The 26,509-nt window shown below is 38.9% G+C and overlaps 1 protein-coding gene across 1 annotated transcript; it reads left to right on the top strand.

The window, feature by feature from the left end:
- Positions 1-454: 454 nt before the first annotated feature.
- LOC131683147 (myc protein) lies at positions 455-25,174 on the top strand. Its single transcript, XM_058964981.1, has 3 exons — positions 455-1,973; positions 5,100-6,516; positions 20,315-25,174. The coding sequence occupies exons 2-3, from the start codon at positions 5,292-5,294 to the stop codon at positions 21,049-21,051; spliced, it is 1,962 nt and encodes a 653-aa protein (XP_058820964.1). The 5' UTR covers positions 455-1,973; positions 5,100-5,291; the 3' UTR covers positions 21,052-25,174.
- Positions 25,175-26,509: the final 1,335 nt, after the last annotated feature.

Genomic DNA, 26,509 nt, shown 5'->3' with positions numbered 1-26,509 from the left:
GGCTACTTCCAACTTCCAAATTTTGAGATCTTTCTAAACAAAAGTGCAAATAACCCAACAAGGTTAAAACCCCAATAAATAATAAAACACATTGCAATCTTTGTAAACAAAATTTTTAATTTTTAATCTTTTTTGCCCGTTATTTAGCTGCAAGTGCATAAAATCAAGTTTTGTTTCATTATTATTTTGACCACATTTTTCCGATCGCTGTTCCTCTGTGGGAGTCGATGCTGCTGCTGCTGCTGATGTTTGTAAATATGGTAGTATTTACTTTTACGTTCCTGTATATTTCCACTTCGCACGAGAGAAAGACACCGCGTACTGAGAATGAGAATGAGAGCGAGAGAGCAAGACCAAATTTGCCGGCGTGTCAGCAGCTCTACACCCTTCTATATCGCGGGGCCCGATGATGGACCAACACCGGGGTGTACCGGACCACACAGCAAAACTGTTTCTTCATTGCATCGCGAACCGTGCGCCAGAGTGGTTTAGCTTTTTTTCTCGCTCGCTCGTCGAGTTTTTTGGTTTTCTCCGCTACTCACACCCGTGACCCGTGTATCGTCTATATACATACACACACGAGCTCCGGTTCGGTTTCAGCTCCATCCACCACCATCGCCATCGTAAAGGAAAGGAACGGGTGAGGGGAACAACGGACCCCGGTGTACAAAAAGTAAAGTGAAGATTAGTGAAGTGGTGTGCGTGCGTACCCCGTGTAGAAACGAGAAAAAGTATCCAAGCAGCGAAGTCGAGTGGAGCGGAGGAAACAAGCCGCAAACCAGTCTCGGTACATCCAAGTAGCGATCTTGAACTCAGTGGCTTTTCAGACGGCATCTGAATAGCACGCATTTTACTGTTCGCTGGGCGATCATTTGGCGATCCTTAACTAGCTAGCCGGGAGTATTTTTTTGCCCGCCCTTTTCGAAAATTCACAGTTCAAGCTGTTTGTTCGAATATACCCCGGAAAGTGGAAGTTATTTGTGATTTACTACTCCATCTGGATGGAAGAGGTCTCCCGCGGTTTACTTAGCCAGCAGCGGATTTACGGCAGTGTTTTTTCTCGGTGGCCCCCACGGCGGAGGATAGTGTTCTCCATCTTGACCCAAGTGAAAAGAAGAGTGATTCACGCTCCCTGTTGAAAAGGAGGGGAAGGGAGAAGAGAAATTGGAACGCCTACTGTGACCTTGATTTTTAAGTGAAAATAAGAAAAAGTTAACCGGTGAAAACGGAAAAAAAGTGTTAAAAACAAACGACAAAAGTGCGGTGAAGTTTGTGAGACTTAAGAAAAAAGTAGAAACAAGTCGTAGGGAAATAGCGCGTACCGGCAGATCGCAGAACTTGGAACCTGGTCCCGCAAGAGTGTCATGCAGATACGCGGACATTTCCAGCCCAGAATCAGTAGATCATCGCCGCAGCCGCTAGCAAAAACGACGCCGCTTCGGAAAAAGTCGACCCACACAGGGGCGAAAAAATTGTTAGACAAAAACGGACCGAAGAAGAACAATAGACTCGTGCTAGTCGGAGGAACAACGCACTGCTGTTGTCGTCGTTGTTGTTGCTGTTTGTTGGTAGTGAGAAAGACTCGAACAAAAGACCGCCGAAGAAGGCGAGCGGTAGTAGTGGTATCCCGGTGGTTCGGGTCGGAAGGCTGCTGCGGGGAATAATAACTGTACCGCAATACGGTCGTTCAGCAACAACAAGTGAGACTTGAGTTTGCTCTCGTGTGTCTCCTATTGGTTTTTCGATCGATCGCGCGCACTGTTTGTGTGTTAGGTAGAGTTGCGGGTAGTGGTCCAACCCAGTGATTAGAGTGGCGCATTGATCAGAGCGCACCACATATTGCAACGCGAGTTTTTCGTGGAATTTGGACCCTTCTGTGAAAGGAAAAGTTTGCTGTAGTAGGTGATACTAATAGAAGGAAAAAATAGCCGCAGAAGGATAAGCTAACTAGCTGGAGGAAAAAAATAGGCGAGGTGAGTGGAATGTTTTTTTTTCTTCTATCGGGGAGGGGGTTTGCTCCCAGTTAGAAAAAAAAGCAGCAGGCGAGAATGACGCATCCCGGTTAATGCGAAGGCGGGTGGTTGGGCGGCTAATGAAGCGACTTATTGGATGGCGGGTTGAAAGCTTTAATTTCGAAAGCGGTTTAAATGGTGTTGGATTTTTATTCTGTAACTTGTCATTTTCGATTCTTTGCTGGTACGGTTGCTTGTTAAATGAGTTTTTTTGATGTTAGGGTGAATTGTGAATTTGGTCAACGATTGTTTTGCATAATCAAACCAAAATTTTTCTGTCAAATTTTTTTGGATTATTTCTTTTGGAAAAAAATATTTTTGATAATTTTAGTTAAATTGAATGTAATACTTTTGTTCAAAATGGCTGTATTTTTATTGCGTGAGGATCAGTCGTCAGTTCATTTGTCCTTTTTTAAAGTTGCGGTTTTTTGTGAAACCTAGTTTAACTGAAACTATTCTGACGATTTAATTAAATTTCTTTAGTCACCGACAGATATGTGAGCACATAAATTCTTCAAGTAATGAAAGGATAAAAAAATAATTCTTTCTGACAAATTATTTATTTTTAGGGGGCTCACATTTTGAGTGGCTTCTAAACATTATAAAGCATCGTTTCAAAATAGCTGAACTGCTTCAATTTAACTGAACAAATTTTCAAAAATGGATTGGATTTTTTTTTCTTAATTTGTAACCTGGATTACTAATGGGAAGCAGTAACCAAGATTTGTTTTATGAAGTCGTTCCCTTCAGAACCATTAAGGAAAAAGTTTGGATTTTTGTTCTTGAATGTTCAGCAATTTGGTACGGTAAATTGTTTAAGGACAATTTCAAATATAGTTTCAATCCTAAGAATAAAAATGAGATTTTGTTTTTGATACATTGGTTCCTTTTTCGTAGAAGAGATATTTTTCAATGAGTTTCAAGTTTAAAAAAATGCTAAAAAAGGCAGATTTTTTACGAACGAATCAAAAAAGTGGCAAATCTACTGAATTATACGAAATTCGTAGAAATTTTCTGTATATGATTCTCTAGAAAATAATGCGCGGTCCTCGTTAGTGACTTGTGATTTATTCGAGCCTCGGTCCGGAAGGATTCTTAGTGGTCAGTAAAATCGTAGCACAGAGCCTTGCAATTGTTTTGTAAACTTATTCTTCTGTAAAGTTTGCCGAAAAGGAAATTAGTAAAGTTCTAAGCTTAACTGGAAGTCAGAAAACTGTGTAGAAACTAGCGGATTCCTATAATTTACAGAGCGTTCGGTGATACAAAATGGAAAAATGAGGACTTACGACAATGATTAACTAATTTTGATGGATTTTTTACAAGTTGGATTGGGAGTTTTGAATTCATCTCATCAGCCATATGGGAGCCAACTTCACCATCACTTAGTCCAGCAGTTTAAACATAGTGATGAGTGACTTTCCGTTTAGAACAGAAATTCTGATTCTGATGAGGCCATATTAAGATCGCGGTAGGGTTCAGTTCTCTTCCCAAGGACAGTTGATTTTTTTAAAACGTATTTTCTTACAAAATTTGCTTTACTCAATTTTTTTTAATATTGTTCTGGTTTTTTCGTAAAGTCCCTCGTTTCCAAAATTATTTCTCTAATAGAAGGATTTGTTGGAGGTTTTTATTGCAAAAACGTTGTGACAATTCGTAAAATAAGCGATTTCCTCAGGACAAAAACCTATCGAAAGCAATTTCAGTACTAAATTTCAGCCCCTGCGATTATAAATGTAAATTCCCTTATTTTTTTATTTTTTCGAATGATTTTTTTTTCCGAAAATGCTCCTAACCGCCTTTCTTTTTTACACTACGTCAAATCAATCCGCTGGCAATTTGTCGCCAATTTGCTTCCACCACCGCACTTTCCTTCGCGCCGTAAAACTTAAGTCACTTTCCTATTTCGACAGCTCCGAAAGCAGGGCGTGTCGCTAAAAAAAATCTGAACCGGTGCATCGAGCGAAACCCCTGGCTCTCTACCATATGGGACAGTCCGTCCGCAACAAAAAGGATTGCAATCTTTTGCCATGCCATGTCATCCTTGTATGGCTCTAAAAAGCCGGTCTCGGTGTCTCGATTCACCGCCCCCAGCGGGATAATACTATCTTACCCGTATATGAAAGAGTTGAGAAGAGCGGCAGCCGCGACAACCGTTGGCATTATATAATTCCACTGCTATACTAGCAGTGTTTCCTGTATGCGGCCAACTTGCCAAGTTGCTGCTGGTGGTAGTAGATTGTATGCGCGCACTCCACTAGAGCTCGTTCGGTTCGGATGAAATTGCAGATTTTTTAACCTAATTCCGCGCGCGGCAAAACCGATTAGAGCCGATTCGTATCGGCGTGTTGCCTTCAGCGCATGAGAATGCCTTAGCCGCCACCCCACTCCTCTGTGTGGAAGGCAGCGTCCTTCGCAGCGCAATCAATTCGCATTGCTGCTAATGATAATGGCATAATCTTTTCATGATTGTGACCCATGTTTGCGGCGCGGTGGTATGTGTTTTGTGTTTGAGTGGTAATTCAACCGCAAGCTGTGCGAAAAATTGCCGCGCCGTGGAATAAGAGGAAGGGACGGGGTGGAGTAGCGTACATGGGGGAAGCCGGTATAAACATTCACATTTTTCGCCGCTGAGCAAAACGTGTGCGTGTGAGGCACATATTTCTGTCGGCTGCCCGCCCGCTTGCCACCACCTTCTCTCTGACTGCGTACGTGGCTCGCGGCAATTTCTTTCACTTAGAAGCGTATCTTAATTGAAGATTTTTATGAACAGATAAAGAGCGAGGGAACCTAGAAGGGGAACGGGGATTGGTAGGTCAGCGGCAATCGGTACCCGAAAAAAAGTGGAAAAATGAGGTCGACTTCTCTGCGTTCATCGTGGGCGCTATCAGTGTTCCAATTTTCAGGATCTTGTCCTATTCTGAGTTTGTATGTCGTTGATAAGATTAAATTCCTTCGGTTTGAAACGCCGAAAAAAGGTTCTTTTCTATTGCCGCCTCGAATATCGGTCAGAGCAAAAATCAATATTCATGCCCATTTTTGGTTTGATCCGATTGTAATCCTTTTCTCCCGCTCTTCCTTTCTTTTCAGAGTCACCTACGAGCTCACGCGAACTGCTGTCCCTCACTCAGTGATATATACACGTAATACACCGGATTGTGATACTAGCGAACCCAAGAGCGAGTAAACGCACAGAGCCCTGTGCGTGTAGCGAAGCGGATTTAGTTTAAGGAATAAAAAAAAACAGTGAAACGCTTATCAGATTTAAGTTTACCCGACAAAATGCTTTTGATTAAATCGGAACCCCTGTGGGACGATACCAGCAGCAGCATTGACGCTACGCTGGATTGGAACAGCGATTTGCAGCTGGAGCTACTGGAGCTTCCACCGTCGGATTTTCTAACCGATGCCGGCGATTTCGAGCAAACCTATGGCTTCGGTACCATCTGGGGAGAGCAGCCCGTATCGCCAAAGGTGCAGATACGAAACCACGACTGTATGTGGTCCGGGACGTGCGTCGATCTGTCCCATCCGGGCAAAATGGGTTGCGGTATGGATCACGGTGACAGCTCACACAATCATCAACCATCGGCAACGGTAGGAACCGGAAACTTCAGTACCGTTACGGCCGTTGCAGCCGCCAGTTTGAACGCCACCCATCAGAAACCCATTTTGACCCCGGCAAATAACTCGGCCCTTAATATCAACAACAATGTCACACCAAAAATCGGCCCATTCAAAGCTCAGGCAGCTCAAATCCCGGCCGGATCATCCCTGTTGATTAACCCAAGGAATAAACTGCAACAGCTGCAGCAGCAGCACATCAATCGAGTGCCCACCATTTCCACGGCGGACTTCCTGCGGGAACGGGAAGGCTCGATGTCGCTGCATACACGTCCGGACACGCCGCTCAGTTTGGACGAGGATCCGCCAGAGTTCAAGCACAACATCGATCTGGCTACCTGTACGATCGGATCCAATCGACTACGGCTCACCGAACACTGCAGCTCCCGTTACTACTCGGGACACCATCAGAATCACCACGAAGACGCCTCCTCCAGTCGAATCATCAACATGCTCAAGGAACGGTTGGAGGACTCGGCCAGCGATAGTAGTCTCTTCTTGACGCGATCCTCGAGCGAAATCGGTTCCCTGACCGATTTGTTACACGATCTGGAGGAACTGAACGGTGATGACGATCGGGATCGGCACGAGCAGGAGGAGGAAGAGGAGGATTCTGATACCGATTCGAATGGGGAAGGTGATAGCGGCGGTATCAGCAGTCGATGCAGTAAAGGTGGTGGTGGCGGGGGTGTCGATAGGTCTGGAGCTTATACCCATGCGCATCATTCGGAAATGAGTCCATCTTCGTCGTCGTCATCGTCCTCCTCTTCGTCGCCGTCATCGTACGAGTACCAGGGAACGCACGTCGGTGATCACAGTTACACCAGACCGAAGAATCGGTACAACATGAGCGAGCTGGGCGTGCAGACACCTTCGGATTCTGGTGAGTGGCTTATATTTGTTGTTTTTTTTCTATGGTTGTGTGTGAGAATGATTGTGTTGAAAGTGATCGGTTGGTGTTTATGGTTTTTTTTTTCGAAAATCAAGGATGCAGGTGGACGTGCGTTTTCTTGTGGAATGACAGATGAAATGCAGGAATCAAATGGCAATAAATAGAATCAAAAAGAAATTTCGATTTCAGGAACGTTTTAAAAACGTTTGTGGAGTCGTTGAACAAATATTAATGATCCTGGAATGTTCGGTTTTACCCCATTTCCTTACAAAAAAAAAAACAACCCAAAATAGTAGTTTTTAGGATCAATTACGTAGAAAGGTTTTTTTTAGTAAATTGTATTGATACGTGGATTTTTGGGTGGCTGCATCCGATTTTTTTTCGAAGATCAAAGATGCAGGTTTCTTTCTATCCGCTAGCAATTTGCCTTATCAACTTCGAATCCGTAGCAAAAAAGCAAAACTATAGATCTCTCTTGACAAAAGAATACTTTCCTCTGCTTATTCGAAAACTCCTACTCGGATGCAGCCATTAGCGCCGACATGTCTGACTCCCGGCCCTTGACAATCGCTCGATATCGGTCTACACACTTTTTTGCAGTAAACGGTAAGTTACGGCGAATAGCCTAGAAAAAGGTTTATTTTGCCTTCCGTCTGCCAGCCCTTTTTTGAACCCGCCTAGCCGCTTTTTCGTTTAGTGGGTATGATTTGGCGTCGGGCTAATCCCAGACAACGCAAATGCGGATAAGCGACTAGTCCGATTAATCCCACTCAACAAAATTGCCAATTGCCAGATTCTTATTTAAATATAATTCCGACAATTTCTTTTTTTGGCTTATCGAATTCTTTTCAATTCGGTAAAAGAGTACACAGTCAAAGCAGAATCTCCCCCCCCCCCCCCCCCTTTTCCTGGTAAGGAGAGAACCCTTTCAAATCAACAGCGAATTTCCCGATGCACTGCAGTCAGTTTCAACGCCAATAACGACGACGGTTAATCCCGATGCTGTTGCGGCATTTTCGCCTTCCAACCGCCATTACCTAGCACAAGAAATTACACTACTTCCCCCCGCATCCTTACCTCTCCATCCCCCATCCCGCTTCAAATTCTTGAATCCCTCTGTCCCGCTCTCGTACACCATCACTCACTTACATTTCCTTCCGGTTCACTTGCTCCATCCGTGTTCCATCCGTTTCTGGACTAGCCTGCCAGTCGTCGTCGACAACCCTTCCCCCCTTCCTAGTCCCTCCCCGACCCTCTCAACTATCATTCGGGTTTCTCGTTGCTTCCATGTATGAACATGTTAACGGGAAAATCGATTTACTTGCTCCCCTTCCCCTCCTATTATATCCTGCTCCCAGCGGAAATTTTCCACTGCTGCCGTTGTCGCCGCCGCCTCATGCCACCTTCTCCAGCGGCGGTGGCGGCTGCAATCGGTCCGTCTAGGGTTCCGTCAGCGTGACGTCACACAAGGCGCGGTCGGTCGAATCGGCAGGGATAAAATATGATCAACTGCGGCCGACAGTAGAGATAGTGAGAGAGAGGACATGCGCACCACGCACGGCGGACCGGGTCAACCGTTCAACATTGTGAAATTCGGCCCCAGTGTGCGTGTGTACTGCCGCCACAGCAGCCGCCGCCTCTCCTAAGAGTGCGTTGGCGGGAAAAGTTGAAATTGGGAAAATTTCCACACCCTGGCGACAATGGAAGCGTCAAATTCTGGGAAATAATCAAGTCGTCGTAAAACCATTACACAAGACCCCCCCTTCATGAATTCCTTTCCAAAGGTGGATGATATTTTGTCACGCACCCGGTTACCCGGTGCGTATGCGTAGGTTTACCGTTCAAGGTCATGTCGGCCCAGAGTTCGTTACTCCCGCGCCGGTTTGCTTTTGGGGCTTCCTTTCCGGTCCGTGCGTGAATTTACAGGACGGGGTTGGGGACTGCTCGGGAGCTTGGAAGATTTTACGTTATATACTCCCAAGGATTTCTTCCGACCTTCGACTGGGTACTTCTCCTGTTTGTTCGTTCGTTCGGGCGGCGGGGGGAGAAGGTCCGGGGACTGGTTTCCGGAATATGCGACTGACATTGCAGTGGTATTAGTAAACCGGGGAGAGCAGCAGCAGCAGTGCGGCGGCTGCTGCAGTCTCCGAAACCGGGCAAGAGCGTACGGACATCGATGAGGTGCGCGCGGGGGTATAGGTAGGGAATATGTCTCGTCTGACTCATCCCACCCCATTTCTAGGCGAGCGAGAAAAGCATCCCTCCAGGGGTTGTGGCACTGCGGCGGATTCTGTTCTGGAAGGTTTTTTTCCCTCAACTTGATTAGGGTGGGGCGGTGGTAACTCCAGACAACAAAAAGCGGTTCACTTCCAGCCCTTTCCAATGATTATGAATCTTGACACTTGCCTGGCGGATGTCGTTTCCCTTTTGCTTTGTGTCTGCCTTGGTGCAGCTCAGACCCCGAAAATTCTTTCCTCCGGCAAGGGATGGGAAAGTTCGATGGCCCTCTTCTCTGTTGTCTGTTGGAAATGGTTCACATAGTTTCGGTCCGGTCAGTCTCTGTCTCGGCAGAGCTTACAATTTGTTCTTCCAACCGAGCACCGAAATGATTAATTCGCAAACTCTGGCCGCCGCGCGCGCTCCTTTTGGTCCGTTGAGAACGAAGGGAAAAATCTCACATAATTCCATTGGCGATGTACACAGCAGTTGTTCCATGACCGGTTCCAATGTGCAAACTCGATTCTCGTTTCCCGCATTTGTTTGCGAAGCGATCTTCTTTCTTCCCAGGCTTTGAGATTTTGCTAAAGCTAGCGTAGAATATTCAGCAAAAAAAAACCTGTTTCTTTCAGCTAAATCGGTGTTCTCTTACCAGTGATTTAGTGGCAAATAGCAAGGTCGTCATACCCGTGAGATACACAACAAATGGTGACATTTTATGATCTCGAAAGGCGGTGAATGGTGTTTCAACCGACACGGACAGCTTTCACTTCACCTACCAAGACACGGAGAGACGGAGAGAGAGCCTTCCTATGCGCCGGCTGGGCTGGTTGGTTTTATAATCGGCACCAAAGGATCGCGCAACCCCGCCCTGCTCTCGATTTGCGGCGGCGGTGGCAGAAAAAAGGGCGACCAGCTCTCCCTTTCTACAACCGCGCGCACACGACACAGGTCCGTTATATTTACAAGCTAACGAGCAGCAAGCGGCCTGCTGGCCGCATAAGATTGAAGAAATATTAGATTGGAAACTAGGTCGCGCGAAACCTATCTCACGTTCCTTTTATTTTTCTTCTCCGTCCTACACTCAACCCCTGCTGATTGGCTTGTTCACTAGCCCGTTCGATGGATCGATCGATCGATTGGGAGCGGTGACGCAACCCTTTCTGAGGGCCATTTTTTTTCGCAAATTCATTCCTCGTCTGTCTAGCCGAGGAGAGGCGCTTTTAAAACTGCGTAAGGCTAATCTCTGTCTAGGCTCTCTAAAAGCCACACATTAGAGACGCCCAGCTGAAACAGATCTGTCGGAAGTGCGTAACGGGGTGACGGGGACAGCGGCAGCTGTCTGGCTCTCTAACCGTGCGACGGTGGAAATTTAACATTTAGCTAATGCTTTTTTGTCGGTCTACTACTACGCAAACTCCGCTGTCGTTCTGGGTTCCATCGCTTCACCGACGCGCGGTGTGGGGAATCAATTAAAAATTTAAATTAGAGGAATGAAAAAATAGGCAGCCGGCCGAACCGTGGCCTTGACATCGGTCATTCAGCAGTGACTGTTACGTCGTTGTAGTCATCGCCGTCGTAGTCGTCGTCGCTGGCAGCTGTTTCATTGCTCAGAAATTTACATGCTGACGAAACTGATTTCCAAGAAAAATGGCAAAACCTTTCCAATCCGAACGGATCCGCGGGGTCCGCGGCAGAGCAACAGAGATGCAAAACCACACACAAAAAAAATCGAAAAACGGGTTTGGTCTGCAAACGGTTAGCCGCCGTGCCAAGCCACGTATATAGCGGGTCCGGTCCGGATTATTGCCTTTTGCAGAGTAACCCGGCCGCTGGCACCGGCGCCGCTGTTACTACCTTTATTGGTGCGGTTTAGTCACTCGTTTTGCGCCACACAGCCCCATGGTCCAATATCATCACGTGGATAGACCGCTAATGGTAGCATGACTAAAACCCGTTCCACGTTTATAGATGTATATTATAAACACAGCCATCCATACACACTCACGCACACATACAGAAATATGTCGCGGCTAGAAATTCTTGGCATATTTGTCAAGTCCACCACCTCCTCCTGTGTCCGGTGGGGCAATCGTTCCCGTTTTCTATCCGGCACTGGCTGACTGGACTGGGATGACGAAGATCTCCCGCTGCCTTGCCGCCGCCGGGGGTAATGGGATTTTTATTCCCACTCTTGGTTGTCACACATCATCCACCAGTCGCCTGCATGCTGCAGCGGTATCCAAAATGCTAATACACATACCGGACGGTGACTGGCTGCGTGCTGATAAATATTTTTTTTTCTCTATCCATACTCTCTTCTGAGATGGTGGGTAGCACTCTTCAAGAGGGGTTCTCGCATCGGTGCGGTGACGTGTTGCAGCCGTTGTGTCGCGTTGTCAGAATCTCGTTTCTCTCGCGCTCTCAAGGCGGCGGCTGATTATGGTGGGCGGAAATATCCAACTGTGAATTTTGCTGGTTTTGTGACTACTGCTATATGAGGCGTTTATGGGGCAGTCGCTTTGCCTAATATTTAAACGAAAATTAAATTATTACTTCTGAAGTGAATGCGGTTGAAGTTTGTTAAGGAAAGCTCTTTCAGTTTAGTATTGGACAGCTGAGCTAGGGCAAACAGAAAAAGAGAATATTGCTATTGTGCCTAGTATAAAAATTAAGGAGCCACCATTGGGGCTAGCCAAGCATCTTTAAGATAAGGAAACTTTGCCCAGAAAAGGATTTATTTGGTTGGTTCGTTGAACGCATTTTCATATTATGTTTACAAAATCGTGGGCTGATTGAAAAACAGGTCACTGTATAACGAATTCAAGAACTCAACATTTAATCAAATAAAAATAGAAAATAGTTAAATTTGAAAACATGTGCAAATAGAAAAACCGAAATGCGATAACAATTTAAAGAGAAATGCAAAATTTGAATGTCCAAATAGTAGTAAAATTTGAATTGAATTGATTTTAAAAATTTGGAAGATAAAAAATGGCAAAATCTTGTCTTCTTGTTATAAAGTTTCTAAAATAATGCGACTGTCAGGAAACTAGGAAAATAGAATTTAAACACTAGAATGTTTCAAAAGTTACAAATCAATAGATGTAAAAACAAAATCGTCTACATGATTAAAACTTTGAACAAAAAAGAACTTGAAAAACAGTTAAAAAATAAAGAAATTACAAAAAGATAAAAAGTTACAATTTGAAGGAAATAAAGCAAAATTGAAACAAATTAAGAAATGAAATAAAAAAATTAAGCCATTTGAAAAAAATTAGAAATTTTGAAAATTAAAAATAAATTTAAAATATCACAAAAGAGATAAACAAATGAAAAAAGTTGAAATGAAAATTAGAAAGCTTGAAAATCAGCTAAAACTAATTTAAAACAAAATTAAAAAAAGTAATTTCATTTAATGAGTGCTTGTGAGGAAAAAAAATCAAAAGATGAATGAAAAAAAGTTAAAAAAAAAACAAAAAAGTCAAAACAAAAAAGTTTGAAAGGAAAATTCCATATTCAACAAAATTAAGTAAAAATTAACCTTCAAAATGGCAAGGGGTCTTTGCGGCGGGTTACAAATCTCGAGTTTTGTCGAGCTGGTAATTTGAAGTGGAAATAATGCAGCCTTTTAAGGATTTTCATGTTTTCACTGATAGTACGACAAAAAAGAACTTCATGGCATTAGCTAAAGCTAGCCTTTTCGAGTGTTGAAGAAAAATTGTATTGGCAATTAAAAACAATAATGAAAAATTCAGAAAATTAAAAAATGGAAGTGAAAAAGTTTGGAAATAGAAAAGAACGATTAAAAAAAGTAAGCAAACAATAAAATTAAAAGATTAGGAAGCCCATAAAATAAGGAAATAAAAAAAAGAAAATATGAAAGAAAATCGAAAAAAATTGAAATAACTAAAAACGCGAATAAAAATAAATAAGTTAAATAGGATAAAAATATATGAACGCGGTATTAAAAATATAATAAAAAAGAATAAGAAATTTGATTAAAGAAAAAAAATTAAATACCGATTAAAAAATACTTATAATAATTATGAAAAATCGTGAACCATTGGAATCGAAAAAAAAGTTTTGAAAATGAGAAGAAACTAAAGCTAAATTGAATGACAATTAAGACATTTGAAAACTAGGAAAAAAAGTTTTGGAGAAAAGAAATGAAAATAAAAAATATTTGGGCTTCATAATTCGAAAATGTTGAAAGAACGGCAGAAAACGAAAAAAAGAATTAAGAAATTTAAAAAAACGTTGATAAACAAAACAAATTGAAAAAATAAATTTAAGAAATAAAAAAATTAGAGAATTCAAAAAACTATCATGAAAAAAAATTGAGAAATAAAAAAATCAGGAATTGAAAAATTTGAGTAAAGCAAAATTAGGAAAATATTAAAAATCAAAATTATTTAATAAAAAATTGAAAAAAATATGCGATCAAAAAAAATTAATAAATTTAAAATCTTAAAGAAATTAAAAAGAATGAGGAAATAAAAAAAAGAGGATGTCAAAAAAATAAGAAATTAATTAAAATAGCTCAGAAAACAAAAAAAATATCTAAAAAACTAACAAAAAATCGGAAGTTATAAAACAATGAAATTGAAAAAAATCACGCAGAGAAAAATCAGAAAATCTACAAATATAAAAAAAATTAAAAAAAGAAAATTTAAAAAAATTAAGCTATTCAAAAATAATCAAAATTTTAAATTCAAAAAATCCTCAAGAAATTATTAAAGGTGCGCGCCGTCATGCCACCGGTTTCAGATACAAATTTACCTGAAATCGCGGCGCACCGCGGCGACTCACACCTCTAGAAATTTAAAAATAATGAATTAAGAAAAATAAAAAAATATTGAAAAAAAGAAGATAAAAAAAAAGAAAATAAAAAAAGAAAAAAAAGAAAAAAAGAAAAAAAAATAAAAAGAAAAAATAGAAAAAAAACAAGAATAAAAAAATAAAAACAAGAATAAAAAATAAATTAAAAGAAAAAATTTAAAAAATAATATAGGAATAGCAAGAAAAATAAAAAGAGCGAAAAACGATTAAAAACGTGAATAAAAATTAAATTAGAAAATAATAAAGAAAAAATCAATAAAATTTAAAAATAAAAAAGACAAAAATTTAAAGAAAGGACTAGAGGTGTGCGCCGCGCCGTGTCGTCCATTTTAGGTAAAAATAGTCAGCGCGTCGACGTCACGCCGGCGCGCTGTCTTTTTCTGAAATCGACGGCGCGGCGCACACCTCTAGAAATGACAAAAAATGGCAAAAAAGAAAATGCAAATATTAGATATTTAAAAAATTAGAAAAATGAAATTGAAAAAAATAAGCTTAACAAAATTGCAAACTGAAGAAAAAAATATTTTTTTAGATGAGGAATTAAAAGAAAATGATAAAATTTTATAAATTATAAAAATAATTGAAAAATTAAAAAAATCTAATAAAAGAAAGAATTAAAAAAAATTAAAAGTTAAGGAAATGAGGAAAAAATGAGGTCAAAAAATTAATAAAAAAAAATCAGAAAAAAATTAAATTTAATTGAAGAAATAAATTATACATCCAAATTGAAAAAAAAAGACATTTGAAAAAATAGAAAAAGGAATGAAAGAAAAATTTATATGAGTAGCATTTAAATTAAGGAATGAAAATGACGAAGGAATAAAAAATAATAAAAACCGAAAGAAGAGAAAAATTTAAAATGGAATAAAAATCAATAAACAAACAATCAAATATTTAAAAGAAATTTAAAAAAAAAAATCAAGAAAAAACTAAAAATAATTATTAAAAAGTCGGTTTTCAGAGTATTTGCAATACCTTTCTATTGAGAAAGGCAAAAATTGATAGAAAAATTCACAAAAAATTAAAAAAAAACAAGTTCTAGGAAAAACTCGAAAAAGAGAAATAAAAAAATCGGAAAAAAATTATCGGAAAAAACAAATTGAAAAATGAAGGAAAAAATTAAAAAGGGAAAACAGAAACATAATAAAAGGAGTAAATATAAAAGAAGATTAAAAACGGAAAAACAATAGCAAAATGAATAGATTGAAATACAAAAAGAGAAAAATAAAATAAAAAGTATTAAAAAGTGAAACAAAAAGGATGAAGAAAAGGGTGGAAATAAAAAATGTAAAAACCAAAAATGAAAATATGATGAAATGAGAAAATATATAATAATTGAAAATGCGAGATATAATTAAACAAAGAAAATTAAAAAGGAAAAATAAGGTTCCTTCCATGAAAAAATAAATGCAAGGAAAAATAAAAGGGAAAAAACAAAATAAAACAAAAAAAGGAAGAAAAATATAAAAGCAAAGAAGGGGAAAAAATAAAAGCAAAGGGAGAAAAAAAACAAATGCACAAAATATAAAAAAGAAGAAAAAAAAAAGAAAAAGAAAAGGGGGGCAATGGAAGAAAAAATAAAAGAAAAAAGGAAAATCAAGAAAAAGAACGCAGAAATAATAAAAATAAACTGAGGTTTGGGCGAATGACCATCTGATTTGAACCACCAATAAACAAATTATAATTACAAAATAGAGGGATAACTAAGAAGGAATTAAGCAACGGATAAATGAAAAAGATAAAACAATATTGGAAAGAAGGAATAAAATTGATAACAAAAAAGGAAAAATAAATAATAAAAACTTCAAGGAAAAAAATTAAAAAGTAAAGACAAAAAAGAAAAGCAAATGCGGCAAAATAATAAAGGGACGAATCAAAAAAATTGAAGGCTGGAAAACGGAAAAATAAAGGCAGAATGAAGAAAATTATAATGAAAGGAAAAACAAAAAAAGGAAATGAAGGTGGGAAAATGGAGAACAGGGAAAAAAAGCAATGTATAAAAAGGTAAAATAGGAAAGAAAAAATTCAAATTGAAAGAAAAAATAAAAAGGGGATTGAAAAAAAGATCAAAAGAGAAACTTTAAAAAAAATTAAAAATATTGAAAAAATAAAAAAAATAGAATAAATTAAAAAATAGAAAAAATTTAAAAACAATTGAAAATTTTTTAAACAATAGAAAAAATATTGAAAAACTTTAGAAAAATAGAAAAAATTTAAAAAAATCGCAAAAAATTTAAAAAAGGGGAAAAACTTAAAAAAATAGATAAACTTAAAAAAAATAGAAAAAACTTAAAAAAAATAGAAAAAACTTAAAAAATAGAAAAAACTTAAAAAAATAGAAAAAACTTAAAAATAGAAAAAAAAAAAGTAAAAAATTAGAAAGAATTAAAAAAAAGAAAAATAAGAAAAAAAATTCAAAATTGAAAAATTTAAATTAAAGAAAAAATTAAAAAATAGAAAGAATTTAAAAAATAGAAAAAAATAAAAAAATTAAAGAAAAATAAAAGAACAGAAAAAATAAAAAAAATTGAAAAAATAAAGATTAAAAAAAAGGATTAAAAAAATGAAAGGATAGAAAAATAAAATGATAAGATATATAAAGATAAATAATATAAAGATAAAAAAGAATGAAATAAAATAAGTAAAAAGGAATAAAAAATTGAGAAAATAAAACAGAAAACAATAAAAAATACAAAATCGAAAAAATAAAAAGAATGGAAAAAATAAAAATGAAAAAAAAAAACAGAAAATAAGAAAAAGAATAATAAAATGAAAGAATGGGGAATTATGCAAAGGACAAGTTAAGGAAGATGAACAAATATTGAAGGGAAACATAAAGAGAATTGTGAAGTGAAAAATTATTCCTTTCTTTCATTTCGTTCCATTTCTGTTTTTTCCCTTTTTCCTATTTTTCCTTATTGCGATTTATAATTTATCTGTTTTTATTATTCATTTTATCATCTTTTTTCATTATCTTGTTTTTCCCCTTTACTTCTTGTGCTATTATTTCTTTCTAATTTTCTACCATCCAGAAAATTTGTTTCTCTTTTATTTCTTTTTGTTTTTTTCTTTTTTCAATTCGCCATTTTTGTTTTTTGTTCATTTTTTAATTTTTGTTATTTTGCGCTTTTATTGTTATCTTTTTTTGTTAAAAAGAAAAAAACGGGAAAAAGGAATATTAAAAATGACAATAAAATGAACAGAAAAAAAGGAAAGAGCGGAACGAAAACAAAACACTAAAAATCGGGAGAACAAAAAAGGGAAAAACCGGAAGCTGACAAAAAGGTAAATGTGCAGAAGAAAAATTCAAGTTCTAACGAAATGGTGAAATGAAATAGAAAAAAGAAATAAAATGTAAAAAAGTGATAAAATGAAAAAATGGAAAATTTAGATAAAAAATGGAAAAAGAAAAAATGGAAAAGGAAACATAAAAAAGAAAGGAAGAATAATAAAAGGAGGAAAAAATGTAATAAAAAGTGAAAAAATGAAATGGAAGGGAAATTTTTAATAAAAGGTACAATAAAAAAGCCAAAAACATAAAAGGAGAAACATTTAAAAGGGTGATACAAAAATGTGAAAATAGATAAAGGACAAAATAGAAAAGAGCAAAAATATGGGGGAAAATAAAATAAAAACTATCAAAAGGGGAAATAAGAAAAGGGAAACATGAAGAAAAGGAGAATTACAATCAAAGAACAATAGGAAATGAGAAATTTTAAAAAAATGACGGCTACAAAAAAGTAAAAAAATGAGACCTTTTGTATTTTTAATTTTTTTCTATTTGCCTTTTTTATTTTTCCTGTTTTTAGGCTTCCTCTTTATTTTTCCCGTTTTCATTTTGCCAGTTTGTTATTCTTTTTCTCCTTTTTTCTTGTTGCTTTTATTATATTATATCCCTTCTTTAATATTTTTTCCTTTTTCATATTTTTCCTTTTGTACATTTTCACTTCCTAAATTTTTACTTTTTTTAATTTTTTTTTGTTTTTCTTTTTGTTTTTCTTTCCTGTTTTACAATTTCGTTTTCTTGTCTCTCCTTTTTTTCAATTGATCCTTTTTTATATTTTTTTCTTTTTGTGTTTTTACCTTTTTTCTTATTTTCCCCTCTTTATCTTTTTTAAATTTTTCTTCTTATTTCCCGTTATATTTTTTTTCTATTTGTCTTTACACGTTTTTTTATTTTTCCCTTGTTATGTTTCTTTTTTTTCATTTTTCTTATTTTTTTTCTTTTTTAAAAGTGTTAGATTCCCGATTCCCACACACCACAATTCGTTATGTCACACTCGTCTCGCGGAAATCCCAACGCCAACCCGCACACTCATCAGCGGGCAGCCGTCCTCTACTGCCACGCGTGTAAACCGTGTAAACCCCACCCGCAAATGTTGCGCGAATTTTTGCGTTAGGCCGATGACAAGCTGAAGCGGAAAGCGAAGCGTTTGCGGACGCGTCTGAGCACTTTTGCCGCGTTCGCCCCGCTTTTACTATGACAGTATTGCGCGTTCTACATGCACACACCAAAGAGATAGGTCAAACGCATTCGCTTCGCTTACCGCTACCGCTTCGCAAATCGCGTAAGCATGTCATCGGCCTTAGTCACACCGGCCGGCCGGCCGACCAGTGACGACAACAGCGACGACGGCTAAAAAACCTCCCGACTTTTGCCGCCGTGGCTGCTGCTGCGTCTGTACTGTGCGCGTTTATAGCTGCTTTTTTGGCAGTTTGCTCGCGAAAGGCGTCGTCGTCATCGTCTCTCACTATCAAGCACACTTCCATCCATACCGAGTCCGGTGCTAGTTGCGTTAGTAGCTAGCTGGTGGTGCTCAATGCTGGTGTTGGTACAGCCAGCGTTGAATTTTGGATACCGACTGTGACTGGTGGAGAATGCTGGCAGCGGCGGGGGGTCTTTGAACGGAGCCGGCTTCTGCGCTGGGAGGATACGACGATGATGGTTGATGGTGTGGTGGTGGTGTGGTGGTGGGTTGCCGAAAAAAAAAATCAACCATAAGAAACAGAATTTCGCATCACGCGCGCACCGTGCTGTTGCTAGGCGGAAAATGTATTTTTAAAGGTCGGCTCTCGTGTTGCTACGCTCTCTTCCCCCTTACCTATAACCGCTGTTGCCTTCGCCATCGTCGCCGTCTTGTTTTGCCTCGTCGGTGGCGGCACGCACTCGACTTGGTTGAACTTTTTCAACTCTCGGGCGTTTTCTTTTTCGGAAAGCGCAGGGTTTTTGCGAATAACGAAACGACGACGGTTGCGGCGGAGGCCGCAGAAATTGGAGCAATTTGATTGGAATGCCGTTGTACAGCCAAGACACGATCCAGCCAGCGATCGTTGAAGGGAAAGGTAGAGAGAAATTGGAGTGATCGTCGTCGTCGTCGCTAGCGACGACTTGATTTATTAATATTCACGACGACCCCCTTCGTTTCTCGTTGGTACCTACACCCAAGCAGCAAACGATCGCCGATGTTGTCGTCGTCGTCGTACTGTATAGAGTAGGCCCTGTGGTGAGTTGGGGTAAAAGTCGAACTACTTTCTAAAACAGCTGCCGCGTCGCCTACTTGTGGTTGCTTGCGTGTGCAAACCACACCAGAGACAGACAGGGAGAGAGAGATGATAGCTCAGGGCGTTTTCGAAAGGCATTTCAAATTTGGATTTTTGATTAATTGAAACACCGTTTGTTACGTTTCGAGGCGGCGGCGGCGGCTAGCTGGTTGTCGCTTCCAGCGAAACGAATCAGATTGTGATGAAACGAGGGAACCAAAATAGAAACTGCGGAGGCAGGAAATCGCGCGATAAAATATAACCTCTTCCTCATCCAGAGTCGTCGTCCCCTGGTGGGGGGAAGTAACAAGCAGCGGTGGCCGTCCGATCGAACGGGACGGGGGAGGATGGGATGGCGGCCAGTTTCACCTGCTACTTTTTTTTCGGAGTGTGTTTTGGTTTGTTGATTCGCCGGCTTCGCCGCAGCATTCTGCTTGCTTGCTGGCGGCGTAGTAGTGTTCTTTGTTTTACTGCACCTTCTCTCGTTCTCTGTGAGTAGAGGTAAGTTGAAAATCTCGAACACGCGCAAACCCTGTGGGTGCCTTTTTTGTTGGTTGGTTGGTTGGTAGAGTGTTATTGGGTGGAATCCGGCTTGGTACCTTTCACTTCACACGATGCGGCTGCCGGCTGCTGCGAGATTGGGTGGTGTGAATGCACTTGGCGAAAAAAAAACCACCGTCCCCGAACTGACAATTTGGGTCAATGACTCGCTTTTCCTTGCACTTGATAGGGGGACAGGCAGGGGCCACGTACTCTGGGCGGTTGGTTGAGTTGGCATTAAACGGTCGCAGAGTTGCTGCTCCCGGCAACAATTTTGAACACGCTGACGGTCGACTGATAAGCGCCTGGACTAATCTCCTACAGTGTAACTCGATTGCTTCGAGGACGTCGCGGAATTCGTGAGCGTGTAGCCACTGAAGTGTGCGATAAGATGTGGGAAATTTGACGTTTCAGCTACGAGCTACTGCGCTGATATGATTAGGGTCCAAGGTCAACTGTTGGTCTAGTAGCGGTGGGAACATTCATGTGTCTAGCGGTTTTTGCTGCGGCTTCCTGTGCGAAAAAGATGAATTAATCAACCGACCGGATGTGTTATTTAATGTGAAAAGATGAACGTGTGTGTGTGTGAGCGTCTGTCTGCCACGAGAAGAAATTTAATTTCCCCCCTTTTTTCTCGTTCTCCTTACAGAAGAGGAAGAAATCGACGTAGTCTCGATAGGTGAGAAGAATCTGCCAACGAATCCGACGGCACGTGACCGACGTGCCCTGCAGTCCCGAGTGGCGCACAAAATCGCCCGCAAACAGGTCGCCGGTTCGCAGCATCGACGTCGCCACAGTGACGACGAATCGTCCGGTGGACACCACTCCGGTTCCGGGACAAGCTCCCAAACTAGTCCCAGCAAATCTTCCGGCTATGGTCTCTCCCCGAACTATCTAACCCCGGCTTCATCGACGACCATTTCCGGCACCAACACTCCCCTACCCGGTCATTCTTCTTCGTCCTACGCCAACAACGGTAGTATATCGAACCCCCGCAAACGACCGAACAAGGATGGCGGGGGCAAGAATCGTCACCATCATCAGCATCGCAACAAGAAGCAACGCATCCCGGTCAAGAAGCCCGCATCCGATTCGTCCGAGGAGATGGAATCGCTGGAGAAGCGCAACCTTCACAACGACATGGAACGTCAGCGGCGGATCGGGCTGAAGAATCTGTTCGAAGAGCTGAAACGGCAGATACCGAACCTGCGGGAGAAGGAACGTGCGCCGAAGGTGAACATCCTACGCGAAGCGGCCACCCTTTGCCAGAGGCTTAACCGCGAACAGGAACAGCTGAATGCCCTGCGGAAACAGCAGCAGCGACTGTACGCGCGGGTTCGGCAGCTACGGACCTCGTTACACTCGCAGCGGCGGACGATGGAGTAGAGAGTGGTGGAGGATTCGCGCATGGCGAAAAGAAGGAGACAGAGAGAAGCAGGAGGCGTGTGGAAACAGATTGTGATTTCAGATTTAAGTGCGACAAGAAGCGACAACATTTAACCCAGGTGCCAATAAACGACATGAAACATTAAGCGGACGGAGAGAACGAGAAAGACATCGAGTGATCGGCGAATCAGCGAGAACGAGAGAAAGCGAGGAAGAGTGTGTGTGTGAGTGAATAGCGTACGCCCGAAGAAAATTCCTAGAGTTTAGCGATCGTGCGTGCGTGTCCATCTTTTTGGGAGGTGGACAAACCTTTTTGTTATTAACGTTTGGTGGCAGAAAGTTCTATATTAAAAAAAAATCGTTTTAAGATGAATAACAGTTGAAAAATAACCCAAAGCAAGCGAGAGAGAGAGAGGGAAAGAGGAAGTGTAACTTGAAGAAAATGAAGAAGAGCAAAGGACGGTTGTGCGTAAGTACTGTAGCAAACTTTCTACATCCTTCTTACACACACACAAACACACAGAGAGACATAAAACTCATCAGTCACATTTTTGGTAGAGAAGGAGAAGGAGAGAAAGACACTCTGTTTCTTGCACAAAACAAAAAACAAACAAACAAACAAACACACTCAAACGTATTGCATTTAGTAGCGACCGGATCGAAGCAGGCGCTCTCCACTTGCTTGCTCGCATACGCGCTCGCACAGCGAGCTGATGATAATCTTCCTATTATCGATTTTGTTGGTTTTCTTTATTTTGCGTGTAATCTTTTTCTTTTTTTTTATTAGAGCCGTAGAGCAGCCGTAAGAAAGAAGAGGAAGGGAGAGGGAGATGGTGAGAGATTTGTTTTTCTCACTTTATTAAAGTTGAACACAGATAATCTAAAATTATCGATCTACTAAAGAATTAGCTGCTACATACCTACTATTACTTTATTAGTTATATATATATATGAAGATTTTGAGCACTTTTATAAAAGAGTAAAAAAATGAAAAAAGGAAACGCTTTCAAAGCAATTAACTATTAAATGGATATATAAGGAGATACAGATAAACAAAAAAACAGTTCTAATTATAATAACACACCTAGGATTAGTTTTGAAAAAAAAGCTCTATATTAAACTAGACATTATTAATTATATCAAAACAAGGTCTTGAATTACATAAAACTGAAACTGAATTGCTACACTTAACTTTAACAAGCAAACACATTGATAAAACAAAAAACAAACAAAAGCAGTAAAGAAATGTTTTTAATTTCTTTTTAAATCGATGGTAAAAAATTATTTTTTAAAATTTTGTTTGTTCCACAAACGAAAATACTGATTTTTGACTACTTCAATAACAACCAACTACTACTACAATACTACTTGAGTGAAAACAAGAGAGACAGTTGTTTCCTAATGTGTAGATTTTTTTTATATAGTTTTAATAACCGATATTTTTTTTACAATGACCTTAGCTTCTAGTGACTTGAAATCGTTGAATGATGATGAAATTTGGAATTAAAGCTAAACAAAACAGAGCAAAAAAATCTTGTAAATGTAAATAACAGATTCAATTTTCCGTTATGTGTTGAACCTTCTTTTCATTCTTATTCGTAATTTGTCAAATGGTTTGCCCCTTAGCAGCGCAGTGTAGGCAGCAGGCGCAAACACAACTATCAATCATTAATACACACACGCAGACACTATATACACATTATTCGGAGGGGATGAAAAGACGAATAAGTTGCATCTCGCGTCAAAGCATTTCTATTAAAAAAAAAACTAGTACACAATACAAGCAAACGAAAAAAAACACTGTAAATATACTGAAATGAAATGAATAGTCCTAAGAGAGATAGTTCATGTGAGTTAGTGCTAAGCCGGAAAAAAAGTCGATACTATTTTTTTTATTAGTTTTTATTAATCAATTAAGTTTTTTTATATATTGATGAACCACTAAAGTCCGAGGAAAAAAATACTACTACTGTTTTAGGATGGGGGACAGCGATAGAGAGAGAGCAGCGAGAGGAAGAAAAAAATGGGGAGGGAAAGCAAATTTTGTCGCGATTATTAAAGCAAATAACTAGAAAACAAAACAAAAAACAACAAATGGCTGCTTGTTATTATTTCTGTTACGAACAAGTTGAAGAAGACACAACTAAGTCACTGTGTGTGGCGATTAGAAAAAAGCCTACCATCTGTTGGTGGTGGTCCGCCAGCGTTTTACTACTGTTGGGTGGATGGATTTTCTTTCTGTTGGTCTGGTTTTTGGTTTGGTCGGCGTCGCTTCCTTCGCTTTGGTTTGTTTCGTTCGTTTTTCTTTCTCTTCGTTTGTTTGGGTCTTTCGTTTGTGTTTAAGCGGTCTTCTTTACACCGTCGCACGCTTTGTTATATTCTGAGAAGTTATAAAGTTTGGTTCTGGTGATGTACGATACGTAAGTACTAGTTTTTTTAAATGTGTTAAAATTAGCCCTATCATTAAAGCCACGTCATCTAGCGAATAGAAGAAGTCTTCTAATCACTAGGTAACGTGGCTATGAGAATAGGGCTTCATATTTTTTTAGGAAATAAAACTCGATTCGAAAGAAACGTTGGAATAGTTGCACTTTGAATTAAATGGAAATTTTTACCATTTTCTAAATTTTTCTGATAAGAAATTTCGTAATTTTAGAAAAAAAAAATCATTTGAAATTTTAGAAAAAAATCATTTGAATATTGGATAATTTTGTAACTATTCGTAAACAATTATCACGTAAATTAAGAAAAAACTTTTTTTTGATTATACAGGTTTTAACCTTGTGGTCATTTGCCTCTTTTCGGGTTAGAAAATCTCTTTTCTAGAAAAATTTCTAACCCTATGTGCGGGGTTGGGAAACGAACCCAGGTGAGCTGCGTACAAGGCAACCGATTTACGAACTACGCCCAAGTAGCAATTGAAGTTTTATAGCACGCTATAAGTGCAATCTATGTTTTGTCAGTGGCTATAAAACTATCATAAAACCACAATTGTTACTAGGGCGCTGTGCCCGTCCCAAGAAAAACCGTTCCAAACGAAATAGAATAATTTTTAACAATTCTAAAATAATCTGTAAAATTATTTAAATTATTATTTTTGGATCAATTTTTTTAGTATTGTTTGAAGAAAAGATATTTTATTAAAAAAATTCGAACAGTTGCAGAATTTACAAACAAATTTAACAAATTTTAAATAAGATTTTAAATTTACTGAGTGTTGAGCACAGCTTAATTATTAAGTTGATTGCCCTGTACGCAGCTTGGCTGGGTTCGGTTCTCAATATCCAAACATTTCTGACAAATTTCGAGCTATTTCCAATTTAAACCGAATCGCTTGGTATCCAACTTAAACCTTTGAATTTTTTTTTCTCAAAATTTCAGGATTTAAAACTAGTTTTGAAGATTGACTCATGGAACTGCTATTATTTTTTCTCTCGCCATTTTTTATAATAGCATAACGAGGCATTTGAAATTAGCTCTACCATTTCGACTAGAACCTTTTACCTTTTACGGTTTTACTTCACTTTTCGAATGAAGACGTAACCGAAAAAATTCCACCTAAAAAAAAACTTACGACTTCGGCTGGGATTGAACACAGTCCCTCAGGGATGAGAAGCAGTCTCGCTTGCCACTTAACCACCGGAACTGTCAGTTTTTTTTATTGGAGTTGTGTATGCAATTTTCTACAACATCCCTGAGCAATTTTGATTTGAGTTAGCTTTCGAGATATTTATTAATAATCTTTTTAAATATTTAATTATTCAGTGAAGACTAGTTTTTGTCAGCTCCTTGGTGAATTTTAGGCTGATAAAACAGGGACATTGACAAAATCGGGACACATATTTTTTGTTCTTTTTAAGAAACCGAAGCTCTTAAAATATTCTTTTTTATTCCCTGGGTATAGCCTCATAACCCTTTCTCTTAAGGGAGTCCGACATGGCAAAATTTAAAAAAATGAAAATTTTTATTTTTGCATATTTCCGATATCTAAGAAAAATATCTCGTATTTACTCGAATTTAACATGGTTTGTCTGCTAGAACCCATCAAACTACCAACTCAATTGTCATATGAGGCTGACAAAATCGGAGGTAGACAAAATCGGGGGCTAATAAAATCTGGTATTTACTGTATAAAAACGAAAATTTCCATGGCATTTTTCCCTAAAAAAATGTTGATTATTTCAAATTATTCAAATAATTTTAACTAAGAGTCTTGAATTTTAGTTTTTTATAAACAATAAATTAACAAAACAATCTTGAAGTTTGGAAAAGTCTGTGAAATTTGAGTAATTTGGACAACTATAAAATTTTTACAATGTTTATAATTAAATAAATTTGAAATCTTCGGCAAAACTTTGAACGATTTTTTATTAAAATAGTTTCCATTTTACTGCAAAAAATGTTCAATATTCCAACGACTAATAAGTTTTAAAAAAATGTTAAACTTGGAATATTATCTTATTTTCGTACAATTTTACAACAAAATGAAATTGACATTTTTTAGCTATTTTGGATAAAGAAAACACTCGTCCAAAGGCGACATGATGTGGGAACCCTAGTGATATGGTAAAATCTCACTCTTCTAGCATTCAGCACGTTTGCATACCAACGCTTATGACCTTCACGTTCATCCATGCACACCAAAGCCCGCGGTCTCGCAGACATGAAAACACCCCGATGATTAGTTGAATGTTTTAGCGCTAATAAACTTATAAACACGGTCTCAAGCGGGAACCTACAAACGCTCATGTTCGCGCGATAATGCATCGGTCACGTCCGGAAATCTCCTAGCATCCTAGGTCCATGTCTTCAGTTGGACACGACCGGGAACTCTAGTGATATGGGGAAACTGACACTCTACTAGCATTTGTACCATACTCTGAAAATTAAGCGTCAGATTCGCGGTCCGCGCGCGTTTATTCAAAAATACACGCACATATGCGAATAGCCACATGGTTATAAAATCGAATTCATACACGCGAAGTTACATACACGCTAGCGACAAACATGCTAACATACAAACGCTCGGGCCTTTCGCGATCATCTACGCAGACCAAAGCAAGCGATCTCACAAACAGAATAATGCCCCGATGATTAAGCAAACGTTTCAGAACTTCTAAATTTACAAACGCGGTCTCAAGAGTGAACCTAGAAACGGCCGCGTTCACGCGATCCGGAATCTGTTACGTCCGGAAGTCCCTACTGTCGGCCTTAGTAGCCTAGGTCCATGTCTTCGGTTGGACCAATAAACAAATTAACGGTCATACCCTCTAGACAGCACGTTCCATGGTAACACGACCGGGAAATCTTATGATATCGAAGAACTCACTTTCTTCTAGCATCTGAACCGTATACCGAAAATGAAGTATCTGATTCACGGTCCACGTGCGATTTGAGTTACTATAATAAGAGTTAGGCGGACACAAAAGCCGGAAAAAAGGGAAAAAACAATGGCATC

Source organism: Topomyia yanbarensis, chromosome 1 (assembly GCF_030247195.1).
Source record: "Topomyia yanbarensis strain Yona2022 chromosome 1, ASM3024719v1, whole genome shotgun sequence".
NCBI classification, from domain to species: domain Eukaryota; kingdom Metazoa; phylum Arthropoda; class Insecta; order Diptera; family Culicidae; genus Topomyia; species Topomyia yanbarensis.
Note: the sequence above shows the minus strand (reverse complement) of the source record. Positions and strands in the feature narration are given on the sequence as shown.